Source organism: Natrix helvetica, assembly GCF_964273705.1.
Source record: "Natrix helvetica genome assembly, chromosome: 3".
NCBI lineage: Eukaryota > Metazoa > Chordata > Lepidosauria > Squamata > Natricidae > Natrix > Natrix helvetica.
In genome coordinates, this window is record NC_138549.1 from 996692 (window position 1) to 1011590 (window position 14899).

The window sequence follows — 14899 nt, forward strand, 5'->3', positions numbered from 1 at the left end:
TCGTAAGTCACTTTTTCCAGTGCTGCTGTAACTTTGAACCGTTACTAAATGAACTGTTGTAAGCAGAGGACTTCGTATAGTTACAAACAAGATACAAAGAGCTGCTACTAAATTGAAAGTCTCAGTGTTGCTGAACCAATTTATGCTCCAAAGTGCAAGGAATTTTAAAAGATTTCTTTTTCGGATTTGTAATGAAGAGTATAGCTGTTTATTGATCCAAGTATCTGTTATAACATTTTTAAACAACATTTTAATCCGTGCATTATTTGTAAACTATTTCTTTGCAGTGCATTCACCGGGATCTGGCTGCCAGAAATGTTCTGGTCACGGAAGACAATGTCATGAAGATAGCGGACTTTGGTCTAGCCAGAGACGTCCACAACATCGACTATTACAAAAAAACAACTAATGTAAGTGGGCAATTTCCTTTAAAAAAAAAAAAGCGGGGGGAGGGGGGGGGAGAATTCTGGTCATTGGCCATCCAGATGTGCTGGGATGGCGACTCCCAGAATCCCCAGCCAAAATGGAGAGCCCCTTTCAAGGGAGGGTAAATCGGATAGCTCCAAAATAGTTTTATTTACTTAGATTATTCAATAAACAAATTATTCAGTAAACAAATTATTCATTGATCAAACATCTCTGAAGTAATACTAACTAGGGCTTATGAGGGAAAGTCTTTCTAATCATTATGGAATATTCAGCTTGTTTCCTTTTATTGTAGATTTGTTAAAAGTTTGGGTGAGATTAGGTAGATTACCAGATTGTTGGTGAAATCTACTTGGGTTTTCAGCCTAGGCAGGAGATCTCATGATGTGTCAGCATTTCCATCTGGATCCAGGAGGCCAGAGAATATTTCTGCTCTGCCCAGTAAATCTATCTTCTTACGAGAAGAAGTGTATATACATACATAGTATTACATACATACATACATACATACATACATACATACATACATACATACATGTCAATGCTTGCAATACTCTGTCTGATTGCAGTCAATTGATTTTTGTCTCCAGATCTTACCTTATTTGTCAAATAAAGCCAGGACGGTGCACATGTTAGGGACAAGTAAAATATTTGGAGTTTGGTAAGAGGACAGGCCAGAAGAAAGACAGATAGGGAGAAGATGAGTCAATTGATCTTGCAACCAATCTTGGGTTTATTTTACAAGGGAGAAGGTTGTGAGGAGTGTTTTCTTGTAGACCTTTCATTGTCCAAACTACAGTATTTTTGGGAGTATAAGATGCACCTTCCCCCCCTAAAAGAGGGTGAAAATTGGGGTGCCTCTTATACACTGAATGTAGCCCCACCCACCCAACAGCCCCCACCCTTTGGCCTCTGCCTCCCAGCAATTTACCTCTTTGCAGTGAAGGGGGAGGGAACGGCTTGCGGAGGCTTCAATAAGCTCTGCAGCCTGAAACAGCTGATGATCGGAGGAAATTGAAAATGAAATTTGCTGTTTGCTCGGCAAATTGCTGGGAGGCAGATTTTTTTTTGTGCTAATCAGTCTGTTTGCTGTTTGCTGCAAGGAGGTAAGTCACAACTATAAATGCCTATAGAATGTTCAAATTATTAGACTTATTTTTAAGGACTGCTTTATTATTATTCTAGACAACTTAACAAAATGAAGAATCTTCTTAAAATAAATGCTTGATCTGAAGAGGCCCCCTGCTATTGTTTTAAAAAGTGCTATTCTTTTAAATAGCAGAGAATAACTATACTTCCAGAAAGCACATCAATTTTAACAGCATCTGCACAAGTATAGTCTGAAATGTAACACTACAAACAGCGTATATTGTCTGGACTGTTTGTTGCAAGGTGGCAAATTGCTGAGAGGCAGATATTTTTCTCTTGTTTTCCTCCCCAAAATCTAGGTGCGTCTTATACTTCGGAGCGTCTTATACTTCAAAAGTTACGGTAGATAATTGTCTGTGGAGATTCTCAGTCATCCAGGTCATGGTTGTCCCAAAGATGCTTTTTCAAAAGGCAACTGGATTTTGTTTTTCCTTGAAGACATTTTGCTTCTCATTCAAGAAGCTTCCTCAGTTGAATGAGAAGCAAAACACCTTTGGGACAAACTAGATAATGAAACGCCTGCAGGAAAACAGCCTGGCTCAGAAACCATCAATGTGAGCCTTCATCTCAACCCTGGGCTACAAATATCCTCCTTTATGGGAAGAAAGTGGCACCAAATAGATTAACTGTGGATGGTGGGTCAAGTAGATTGGTCAGCGTAGCAATCGTCTTCACAACGATTAGATGAATTGGGATTAGGTTTGATTAAACCAGGGGTATCCAAACTTGGGAACTTTAAGACTTGTGGACTTCAACTTCCAGAATTCCCCACCAAGTTTATACATCCCATGGACTAAACATTATGTGGACTCGCTTGTAGCAGAGGGGGCCAGAAGGTGTGATAGTAGTGAGACATGGGAATTATTGATGGATCATATTCTGTTTTCATGTTCCTGATGACAGGGCCGGCTGCCGGTGAAATGGATGGCTCCCGAAGCCTTGTTCGACCGTGTCTACACTCATCAGAGTGATGTGTAAGCAATACCCACAGTTTTCAAATAAATAAAGAACAAAACATCCATTCAGGGCAAGCGTTGTGATGCCATGCAGGGAAGAGATCCCGAAGTCCATGAATGAAGGGGCTTGTTCCATTCCTTGGCCTTCATGGAGGCTTCCCCAGAGATCAAAGAGAGGAGCTGCATCTCTAGAGCCGCTTCTCTCATTCCGGCTCCTGGTCAGCCGCATCAATGGGTTGGATTCAGGAAGTTCAGTCATCAAACTATTGGTGACCTGTTACTTTGCATGGCTTCGCTCGGGGGGGGGAGGGGGGAGAATACTTCTTAATTTCTTCTCTTCCCCCCCCCAAAAAAAATTCACTGGATTTTTCACCGTTGGTGCTTTCAGGTGGTCCTTTGGGGTGCTGCTGTGGGAGATCTTCACTTTGGGAGGGTCTCCCTATCCAGGAATCCCGGTGGAGGAACTCTTCAAGCTGTTAAAGGAAGGCCACCGGATGGACAAGCCAGCCAACTGCACCTCAGATTTGTAAGTTTTCTACCTGAGAATATCCTTCTTCAGGCATTTTCTTTCCATCTGTCAGGATGGATTCCTGTTAATTCAGTCCCTTCACCTCCGTATTTTTTGTTCTTTCTGTTCTTTCTTTCTTTCCTTCCTTCCTTCCTTCCTTCCTTCCTTCCTTCCTTCCTTCCTTCCTTCCTTTCATCCTACCTTCTCTCCTCCCTCGACCCTCTCCTTCCCCTCCCTCCCTCCCTTCTCTATAGCCACCCAAAACTCAATTCAGAGTCTTCTCATCGTCAGAAGGGTCTTTGGATGCTTGAAGCCCTTTGCCCCAGGTCAGGACTGGTCTCCATGACAGCCTGACCCAAGCTCAGTTTTATCCCAAATGGGCTCCTTCTATTCCGCCTCTACAGCTAGATGAGGACAGAGCCCATGAAAGCTGCCCACAGGCTCCAGTCAAGTTTCCCTGTAGGCCCACCAGAGATTCTGTGGAGAAGCATGGCGCCTCTTGGGCGGCCCTTCCATGGGCTTCCCTCAGGTGGCCAAGGTCCTCCTTCAGGCCAGCCTGGCCGTAGCTTCACTCCAGGGGCTTCAACAGTTGCGGAGTTGGGGCCTTTTCACCTTTACCCACTTTTTCTCCCTCTCTTTCTCTCCCTCTCTCCTTTTCCCTCTCCTTTTCCCCCTCTCTCTCCTCTTTTTCCCTCTCTCCTTCCCTCTCCCTCTTTCCTTCTCTCTCCCTTTCCCTCTCTCCCTCTCTCCTCTCCCCCTCCCTTTCCTCTCTCTTTTTCCCTCTCTCTTTCTCCCTTCCCCTCTCTCCCTCCCTCCCTCTCCTTCTCTCTCCTTTTCCCTCCCTCCCTCTTTCCTTCTCTTTTTCTTCTCTCTCTCTCTCCTTCTCCCTCCTTCTCTCTCCCTCCTTTTCCCTCTCCCTCCCTCCTTCTCTCCCTCTCTCTCAGTCCAGCCCACCTCACAGGGTGATTGTTGTGAGGAAAAACAAAGAGAGGGACCAACATGGACGCTCCCGTGAGCTTTCCTGCCATCCACAAGGGTTATAAATCTAAAATCTATTCTTGTGTGGGTCTCACCTTCCACTTATTAGAGGGTCAGGACCCTTTTGGTTTGTTTTTGACGTGCGTAGAAAACCTGGGCAGCCGACCAAAGCCTTGCCGTGCTGAGGGAAAGCTTGGGGGCTCTTCCTCAGCGGTGCTGATCAGCCCCTTCCTCCTCTTCCCCAGGTACATGATCATGCGGGAGTGCTGGCATGCGGTGCCTTCTCAGCGGCCAACCTTTAAGCAGCTGGTAGAAGACCTGGACCGAGTGCTGATTGTGACCTCCACGGACGTGAGTGTCTCCTGCTTCCTCAGCCAGGAGAGCTCTTGTGCTGGGCCCAGCCCCCCTCCCCCCTCCCCCCTCCCCCCTCCAGCATTTCTGAGCTTTGCAATCGTTCTAAGGGCAGAGGCTGCGCTCGTTGGCGCATGTGGGGGCATTTTCATTGTTGCAGCGGAACGCTTCACTCCAATGCAACTATTCATGTCATTTAGTTTCTTTGTTTGGAGCCGATCAATGCACCTCTCGGTTCCTCAGGCAGAATTTTAAAAAGAGTGCATTTTTAATTTTTAAAAATACAACCAGTAGAAAAGAATTACGGGGACAAAAAAGTCTGCCTAACAGTAGCAAAAGTACCCAAATCCCAGAAAGAATTGAGCATCGTTTGCAAAATCTTTCAGACGTCCCAAAGCAAATCTACTAGAGAAGGTGCCCCACAGCCCAACTGCCACAACCGGACAAGCTGTGTCTCCACTCCAAGGGGGAGGGGAGCTTTTTCCAAATGGGTGCCCACGAAGGGGGGGGGGGGTTCAGTAGTTGGAGAGGGTGATCCAGGAGGAACCGTGGCTGCTAATGGAATAATTGCCTCAGCTTGGCATCGACCACAGATGGACCTCCATGATGCCTTTGGACCAGGGGTAAAATTTAGCAGGTTCTGGAGAAGCGGTAGTGGACATTTTGAGTAGTTCGGAGAACAGGCAACTGCCGCCTCTGGCTGGCCCCTCCGAGTGGGGAGGGAATGGAGATTTTGCAGTATCCTTCCCCTGCCAGGCCCACCAAGCCACGTCACTCCCACCAAGCCATGCGCAGAGAATTTGAAAAAATTGAATTTCACCACTGCTTTGGACTGCTAGTTTGAATCCTAATTGGAGTCCTACCTAGCTGACATTAAACCACAGCTGGATTCTTGGGAGCAGCACTGGCCGTTAGTGGGTGGAGAGCAGGAGGTTTCACTCACTGGAGGTGGAATTTCAGTTCTTGCCCAGGAGGATGAAAGGAGTCCTTGGGATGAGGAACGTGTAGTGTACGCTCCTTGCTGATATCCACACCGTTGTTCTCCTCCCCGCAGGAATACATCGATCTGTCCGTGGCCTTCGAGCAGTACTCCCCCAAAGGCCACGACACCCACAGTGCCTGCTCTTCGGGAGACGACTCCGTATTTGCACATGAGCTGCTGGCTGAGGAGCCCTGCCTTCCAAAACCGCCGGCCAACGGCATCATCAGGACATGAGGACAGAGGCTGAGCCTCAGAAACGAGATTTGTGAATGTATGTCTGAGGGGAACTCTGGAACGAGATCCCCGGGAGGAAGGCGCGTCCTTCTGCTCCATGGCACGGAGGGGGGAGGGCGTGGCTGTGAAGCCGTGGCACACTGAACGGGCTTCCTTCCGACTTCTCTTGCCAAACACCCGGAAGCCTTAAAAGGCAAAGGAGAGCATGGGGGGCCTCCAGCCTTCGAGCCCGTTTTCTGTGCCTGCAAATTCTAGGAGTGGGTGGGAAAATGACAAAAAACAAACAAAAAACCCCGTGCAAAGAATGTAGGAAACGTTGCCCTCGTGCAAGCCCTACACGCCTCTCCTTTGGCAGGGCTCCGTAGCCACGTTGCCTGCAGGGAATCTTAAGTAAGTACTGGTTTTATATTTAATAAATATGAAATGCCACCATCTACTTAAGGACGCATTCAAAGCCATTCTGAGGAGTTAATCACTCTCGAAAGCGTTAAACCTCTTTCAAAGTTGCCTTCACTTTTCTCGCGGTGGGAAGTACGCCGCCTCTTGCACTAACGGCTGGGTGAGTGTGTGCAGGCAAGATGAGGCGTGAAGGCCTGGAGGTGTTGCAAGCTCTATAAAATTGTGTGTGTGTGTCATTTGTTAATGAGCGTGTAGCAGTGACTTTGGCTAACTTTTCCAGGGGGTTTCTATGAACTGTAATGTGCATCAAACCGAAATTGTGCTATTTGCTACATTTATTTAGCTATTTTCTGGGTGAGTTTTTTTTGTAGATAAAGTTTAAATATATTTGTAACGGAGGTCCATACATTTTTCCCAGAAATCTATTATCAAACACTTGGAGAGAGAGACAAAAAAGATATTACGGGTACCCCATAGTCGACAGCCTTTCAACGAATCACAAAGTTTTGTTTCCTACAATTGTGCATATATCTATAAATAGCTCTTGTGTGTATATAATATCTTTGATATTAACATGGCTGACAAGACTGAAGAAGAATTTATTCCAGTTAAGAATTCTTCCAGAGTAGGACATACTGATTTAGGCAAAGGTTTTCTTTTATCTTGTCAGCTCGTTTTGTTTTAAAAAATTATATTTTAACATGTATATTTGTAAAATTATTTATAGATATTAACATATGTTCATTAATGTATACATTTAATTTTTTCATCAGATTTAAGGATTTTAACTTATTAAAAATAGAGGAAGATTATTCAAGATTGTTTTTCTGAATTGCTCAGAAATCTTAGAAAAATGTATAGCTGTATAGTCCTTCAACACATTACTTTAATAATAATTTTTCTTTATAAAACAAAAACAAAAAATATTGCTTTTCCTGACTTGCAACAATTATCAGGACATGCCTTCTGTAATATGTTCATATTAAATCCAAACATTTGACAGCCGAAATAATCCTTTTTCCATCTCTGTGAGAGCTAAGAAAGCTTTCATCCCTTTTGCCTTTGTGCAGTAAGATGGAGAGGGTTTTTTTCCCCTTCTTTGAATGGTTGAAAAAATATCAAATATGTGGCAGAGCTGAATGTTGACTGCAAATGATTAATCCCCTACATGTGTGGGTTCCCATTTGCATTTTTATGGTAGAGAAAAGGATCCAAACAAAATAATAACTCAAAATATATGTAGAGAAACTTCTGACGATTGGAGATAGACTTCGAACCTCACATGTTGCTTGGGAAAATGTTAGGTTTGGGGGAATCAGTCGGTCAAAACTCTCTAGAGACTTTGCTAGCATTTTAAAGAGTTGTTGCAAGATTTTTTTAGATTCCAGTGCCTCACGTAACAATTTGAAACGGAAGGCTGGTTTTCATTCCTGCTGGTCCCAAAACATGAAAACGCAGGGATCCCTTTTGTCTTTTCCTCTGGTTGACCCTTAGAAGAATGCAAAGGACATAATCCAACCAGTTCTCAGCCCCCTGATCTATCACTGATCAAAAAGTCCTCCTCCCTGTTGCACATTAAAAGGGGAGCATCTACGGCTCTCCTCCATATTTTTTCACTCCATCTGTTGATATGCGTTGGGTATCTTGCTAAATTCCAGTCGGAGAGGTTGCTCTGGAGGGGGAAGCTCATTGTTAAACACTAAAAAATCAACAAAAGCACGGAAGTCCATGGTAAGCTTCCCAGCTTCCTCTCAGCATTCCTTTTTTGCACTGAACCCCCCCCCCCCCCGACTTGTGAAAATGAAATGGAAGCAAGTCAGCAACTTTGTAAAGAATTGTTTTGCCCAGTAGCTCAGGGGAAACAGGAAAACAGACTCCTGGATCAAGAGGTTGAGCCTTTAATTTGGGTGGGTGGGTGGGTGGGCATAGAGTGGCCGGCTTAAGTCTCAAAGCAAGGAGGCCGATGTTCCCCTGTGCAAGGAAATGGACCACCACAAGTGAACGGAAGATGGCGATTCTGCTACGCATCGATTTTGAAGGGGACTTCGTGGAACCCACCAGGCCCAGAGCTGATCCCAAAGTGATGGATCCACTGGGCCAAGAGACGTACCCGTTGAATAAGGAAGTAAAAACAGGGATACATAAACCAGAGTAAGACCAGGGTTCTAGTTCTGGAACTAGGATTAAGGAGGAAGTTGGACACAAGAACCTGCCTTGTAGCCATTCTACGTATCCGCAATTTCACTAAGGACGAAGAGCCCCATTTGCAATGGAATGGACTGGTGTCCTTGGGGACGCTTGTATATCCCATGATCTTTCAAAAGGCACCTTGGACTCGGTTTTTCCTTGAAGGTGTTTGGCTTGTCCTCTAAGGAGCTTCTTGAGTTCAATCTTCAAGGAAAAGCAAACTTTGAAAAAAAGCAACTTTTGAGACAACCGTTGACCAGGATGACTGAGAATCTCCACAGGGAGTTTGTGTAGTTTTAAACTTTTCAATTAGCATAGTTTAAATATTTTAATTTCTATTTATTTATTTTTTATAATCTGTTAGTCACCCAGAGTCACCTTAGGGGGAGGTTGGGCAGCCCAAAAATTTAATTAATAAATAAGTAATAAATAAGAGCTGCTTGCCTAGAAATTCCGCCCAAACGGTTAGAGAAATAAACTTCGGAAGGGCTCACTTTAACTGATCAGCAGTTAAAACTGCAGGTGAGAAATTTGTGCCTTCAGACTTGCAAGGTGCTGTTAAGATAATTTTGCAGTAAAATAGAATTAGATCCTTTAGCTGAATTTTCAGGCTGGTTGACCGGAAAGGACTGGCATCAATTGGGTTCATTCACACACATTAGATAACACCGTTTCAGATCAATATTCAGCATATTTTTGCAATACCACAAGATGGTTTCAAAATAGTTGCTTTATAGAAATGAAGCTTTGAAAAGGTGTTTTAAAGATAGATTTCTATAGACACGTACTTTTGGGGGGTGGAATTTAAAAAATGCGCTCTTTTCTTACAATGCCTGTTAGTTTTGTACATTCCAAGCATTTGAAAATCGCTCTCCCAGCCTGTGTCCATTAATTACCTGAAATATATTATATATTCATATATAATATATTTATGAACATTTTACAAAGGTAAATTTCTTACATATTTTTAAAGCCAGGGTTTGAGACTTGAATGTTTCTTTCAATCTTTATCCTTGCCTACGTTGGAGTTTTGAACATTTTAGAAGATGTGAAACAAAACAAAAAACTTATTCTGTTTTTGCTTAACTGGCCCCAAAATAATAAAAAAAGAGTTAAACATAATTTATTGCCTTTAATTTATGAGTGAACCTTTTAAGGTTTTATATGTAGAGGCAGTCCTTGCGTTGCAGCCGTTTGTTTAGTGACTTCGAAGTTACAATGGCACTGAAAAATGGGATTGATAATTATTTTTTCACACGGCTGTTGTAGCATCCCAGTGGTCATGTGATCAAGTCAAGAGGCTTGGCAACTGGCATGTCCTTACGACGGTTGCAGGGTCCCAGCGCCACGCAACCCCCTTTCGCCACCTTCTGAAAAGCAACGTCAACAAGGGAACAAGATTCACTTAACAACTGTGTTACTAACTTAACAACTGCAGTGATTCACTTAACAACCGAGGCAAGAACAGTCATAAAATGGGGCACAACTTACTTAACTGTCTTGCTTAGTGACAGAAATTTTGGACTCCGTTGTGGTCGTAAGGAACACCTGTGTACAAAGCTGGAAAAGAATGCAGGTAGTTGTCGATTTACAAGCATTTGTCTAGCGACCATTCAAAGACACAAAAGGCCCCCGAATTTCATGGCTGGGGAATTCTGGGAGTTGGGTTGCTCCCAGTTCCGCCAAACCAGTAGTGGCAGCGGCAGCAGGCTCCGCCCACCCACCCGGACTCTTCTGCGCATGCAGTAAAGCTTTTGCACATGCGCAGAAGTGTTGCGAGGGCATGCATGCACGCAGGAGCCAACCAGTAGTAAAACTGGTAGAAACCCACAACCGAATCCCATCCGTTTTAAAGTTGCTAAGCTTGAGAAATGCCGGTATAAATAGATGCAAAGCTTCAAATGTGACTCTAGAGATGAGCAGAGAAGAGCAACAAAGAGGATTTACAGGGCTGGAGGCTGAAACACATGAAGAACGGTTGCAGGAACTGGGTAGGTCTAATGTTTAATGAAAAGAAGGACTAGGGGAGACATGATAGCATTGTCCCAACATCCCTGGTGGAAACTAATCAAGGAGAGAAGCAACTTAGAACTGAGGAGAAATTTCCTGACAGTGAAAACAATCAGTGGAACAGAAGTTGCCTCCAGAAGTTGTGAATGCCCCAACACTGGAAGTCTTTAAGATGATGTTGGATAACCATTTGTTGGAATAGAATGGTAGAGGGTCTCCTGCCCGAGCAAAGGGTTGGACTAGAAGACCTCCAAGGTCCCTTCCAACTCTGTTATTCTGACTTCCCTCCTTTTTAAGCCATTTCCAATCCTTTGCCCTTTTTCAAATCAACTCTTTTGAGAGCAGAGGAGGGCTTTTTAAAAAAAACAAGTCAGAAATACTTTCTGTGGAGGCCTCCCAAGGTAGCCATCCTCCTCTCTGCATCACCAGGAAAAACCCTCCCCAATTTTAGCACAAAGTAAGAACTTCGGGAGGTCAGAAAGCTTCGGTTTCTTGAATCGCAGGTAGGAAAACTCAGACTTTCTCTCCGGCTGCAAGTCAAGGGGAAAGGAATGAAGCCCTGGGGTTACCTCTTGGCTTCCTGCTGTGTCTCTGGAGGATAAATGGTGCCAACTCCGACCTCATCAGAGGTTGTATCTGCTGCTATCTGGAACGCGTTGATGCTTCTGTATTTTGCGCTGGAATCTCTACATCTGATACACTTTAATACTCTTGTCAAGCTTTTTCTTCCCCACAAGTGTTATCTTGTAATAATTGCACTTTGCCTCCAGCCACCCTTGCTTTGCATAGTAAACAAATGGTTTAATCAACGATAATGTTTAATCGGGACTTCTGGAACTGCCAAACACTGATAGCTCTGAGATACGGAACTTTTAACAAGTTTCTTTCAAGTCAAGGTTGGCTCCTACTGACTTGGAATACAAGCTTGGCTTTTCATCCTGTCCGTTGCGCCATCCCAGATGCATTTTCACATTCCCGGTCTTGCCCAACTCCGTAGAATTTTCTGGAGATCTCCCGTCTGAACAGTAACCCAACTGTGAGCTTCCCAGGTCACTGAGGTCCTACCGTTTGCTAAGGCAAGCAGCCTTGGTTGAGTTGGAAAGGCTCCCTTCTGCTCTGGGACCATCTCTTATTGGCCAGGGTAGTGGACAGCATCCTCCTTCTGTTGACCTTCAGCTGGAGCAGAAGAACCTCAGCCTGTCCTCCAGGAGAGTCTGTTGGGAGGAAAGATTAGCATCGCCTTCAACAGTTGGGTTCCACCAAGGGCTTCCATGTCTCCATCTGTTTTTAGATAGCAACATACAACAAGCTCTTGCTTCTTTGGGATATTCATGCATGTTTACATACGTGTGCAGGACCCACAGAAACATGTTAGGGCTTTTGTCAGGCTGTCTGGTTTCAGCTCCTGTGCTCCAGGAATACAACTACACATACCTAATCTAGCAACACATACCTCACCATTCGTGATGGGGTCTGGGGGTACAAGAGTTGGAAGCCAAGTCCTTCAGTTATCTACAAGAAGCACAATTTCAGGTCTGTTTTGCCTCCCCACCAAAAAAATGTTGTCCCTAAACACTTGTCATCAAATGGTGATTATTCCAACTTGTATACCTTTCCGATTGCAGTGATTCTGAGTAGCTAACAAGCCCCCCCCCAATAAGAAAACAGTTTAAAAATCGCTGAAAGACAATGAAGACATCCAGCCCAACTCAATGCTCTTGTTTTCAGAGGGTAGAGGGATCCTCAAAAGCCATGTTCCTGTTGGCTGGGGAATTCTGGGAGTTGAAGTCCACAAGTCTTAAAGTTGCCAAGGTTGGACACCCATGGATTAACCCAATTTACAACAAGGTGATAGAAATCTAACTCCACCTGAGCTCAGAAACTGATGAAATATAGATCTAAATATATTTGCGTTCACATTTCACTCCAGGGGCCTCTGTAGTCCATGTCAACATATTGCCACACACACGTTAAAAAGGGGCAAAGTGTAGTCACCATCTTGACATCTCCACATGCCAAGACACACTCGGTTCACCTCATTGAGTTCCCCTCATTGAGTTCAGACAACAGGCTCACACATCACATTTGGTTGAGCAGATTTTGTGACCTTTGTCAAATGGCAAAAGCCAGCCTTAAACTACTGTGACCCCAAGGGCACCGGCATCTTCCTTAGAGAAACAGGCATTAAGGCAATAATACCCTGCCTCAGCCTTTTCAGCAACCCTTTGTGACACAGCGCTAGAGAAGACGGCAACCACGCCGTTTTGAAACACACAACGAGAAAGCTGAGGAAACAACACAACTTGGAAATATGTATTTCAGGCTGGCAGGATGTTCTCCTCAAACTTGATATGAAAGCAAGGAGTTAATCCTTACTACACACATAACAATTTGGTTCTTTGCCCAGACAGATAAATCATTTATTTTTTAATTAAATGATGATCAAATTGGTATAACTTGTTTTTGAAGCAAAATCTTAAAAACAATTTCACTTGCTTTAATATTAAGTTGCTGCTGGCAAAACAGGAAAACCAAGTTGATTAATGGACTCCTTGCTAGCAAATCCTTTCAGCACGAACAATATTTGATACGAAACGTACAAGCACACAAATACATTTATTCGAACATATTCAAATGACGCAACTCCTAAGCCAATGATATTGACTCTTGGTTCACTTGTCCATCATTCCTCAAGTGGCAATCTTCAAGGAGGCTGTTTTAAAACCATTGCTATCAATCATTCCTTGAAATCTGGAGAAATAAGAGCCACTGAAGAACAAGTTACTCCCAAAAACCTGGCACTACTCTCTACATCCACCTCTTTGTCCATACTATGTGAAAACAGTAGTGGTAGAGATGAAAAATTGGGTGAAAGTGATAAGACCAGGCAAAGAAAATGAATTGAGATGCGTTGTACAGACGACCACGGTGAAAACAAGATTCCTGGAGCATAATTTGTCAAGCATATCTCCCAAAGGGACTTTTTTCAAAAGGCAACTTTGTTTTTCCCCTTGAAGACATTTCACTTTTCATCCAAGAAGCTGCTTCAGTTCTAGTTGAAGAGTTCTAGTTGTAGCTCAGTTCTAGAACCAAAGAAGCTTCTTGGATGAGAAGTGAAATGTCTTCAAGGAAAAACGAAGTCCAGCTGCCTTTTGAAAAAAAGCACCTTTGGGACAACCAGGCCCTGGATGACGGAGAATCTCCATGGATTCCATATCCCCAATTGTGCAAAATTTATCCACTTCTAACATTGGTGCATTGCAGGCAGTCCTTGATTTACAAATGTAAGTCGGGGTGGCCATAAATCAGGTCACCCATGCAACCAATCCAATTTTCTGATTTTTTTTTATGGCAACCGTTAAGTGACTGCTATGGTCATTAAGCGAACCTATGGTTCACTGTGGGCTGGTTTTGCAGAAAACTTGAAGTAAATGCCACTTTTGGCAAAATGTCATAAAACACGGTCACATGACCACAAGATGTTTAAAATTGGAGGTGGGCACCAGAATTTTGGAGCTGGGTCATAAGTACCCTTAAGGAAGTCCTTCTTAATGTCAAATGGTTGCTAAATAAGTTAAGGACTGACTATATTTTAATGCTGAATACTTTGAAAGGTATAGAAATTCTCAGGTTTTTACTCATCAGTTTTATTTTATTTTATTGATAACAACGCCTAAACACCACAGTTCGTCTCCAATGGAAACCTTGCTCTTTTTATTGTTATTGTGTTTCCTTTAAGACATGTATGAACATTATGCTACCGGTCCCCCACCCCCTCTTCCCCACTTAATTAACCACCCATATATATGCAGGGCGTGTATACATGTCAGCATCTCTCTGAAGCATCTCCCTGGCAAAAGGTAACGTCAACATTACACTGGAACAGGCAAGCTCTTTCTTGCAAGGTAGAAACTAGCTACACACCCAGTTATTTTGAGGGATCAAAAAAATAATAATAATTTTGGGATGTTGGAACAAGCCCACATTAAAAGTCCTTTGAACATTTGCTCAGTTAAAAAGTCAAATTTCCCATAGGGGTTTTTGTGTGTGTGTGTGTGTGTGTGTGTGTGTGTGTGTGTGTGTGTGAAAAGTATAAAATGAATACACACGGCATACACCTTTCCTAAATATAACCCCAGGAGTGAAAAATGTTTAAAAGAAGAAAACGCCTACAGTGTTTTCACTTTCCACAGAGCAAAGCACAGCAACAAAGCCAAAGGCAACCTGTAGGACCAGCTCCAAGCCTTCCTAAGCCAACGTTCTGTTAATATAAGCCGCTGTAATAGCAAAGCCTGGAAAATGGATCAGCACAATATAAATGCAATTTACCCTCGTACTCTCCTCCAAAGCAATTCTGATCTGTTATCAACACATCTTAGAGGCAATAGCAGGTTCAACCTCCATGAATCTCTCTGACCTCTTTCTAAAGTCACCTGCTTTGTTTCAAACCAGCATGCATAGATCAACGTTGAGCCAAGCGTGGCTTTCGCACAACACCCCACTGATACAAGCAGCTTCCAAATGGAAAACAACTTTCTCACACAAGTGGTTAGATTTAGGAGTTGGAAGTAGGAATCCTATAAGTATTCACCTCTTGATTCTTTCACAGATTCCAGTTAATTTTGCAGGTCAGAACAAAGCCGGTCATTTGAAGGAAAGAAAAAATGATATGATAGAAAAGAATATTTATAGTTCAGGGTTGAACTGCGGGGCCCTTGG

The 14899-nt window shown here is 43.5% G+C and overlaps 1 protein-coding gene and 1 long non-coding RNA gene across 10 annotated transcripts in view; one reads left to right on the plus strand and one right to left on the minus strand.

Annotated features, from left to right (window-relative positions):
• FGFR3 (fibroblast growth factor receptor 3) overlaps positions 1-6795 on the plus strand; it is a 68834-nt gene extending 62039 nt beyond the window's left edge. For all 9 annotated transcript variants that reach the window (XM_081946747.1, XM_081946748.1, XM_081946749.1 and 6 more), the window contains exons 13-17: positions 288-410; positions 2479-2549; positions 2920-3057; positions 4263-4368; positions 5423-6795. In XM_081946747.1, coding sequence (XP_081802873.1) covers positions 288-410; positions 2479-2549; positions 2920-3057; positions 4263-4368; positions 5423-5584 — 600 coding nt within the window. In that variant the 3' untranslated portion in view covers positions 5585-6795. The remainder of the gene's footprint in view (positions 1-287; positions 411-2478; positions 2550-2919; positions 3058-4262; positions 4369-5422) is intronic.
• Positions 6796-9282: 2487 nt separating this feature from the next.
• Positions 9283-10870, minus strand: LOC309388948. The gene is made up of 3 exons (XR_014174870.1): positions 10750-10870; positions 9662-9730; positions 9283-9540 (listed from the first exon to the last, which is right to left on the minus strand). It is a non-coding gene; the product is annotated as an uncharacterized lncRNA (long non-coding RNA).
• Between the last annotated feature and the right edge of the window lie 4029 nt (positions 10871-14899).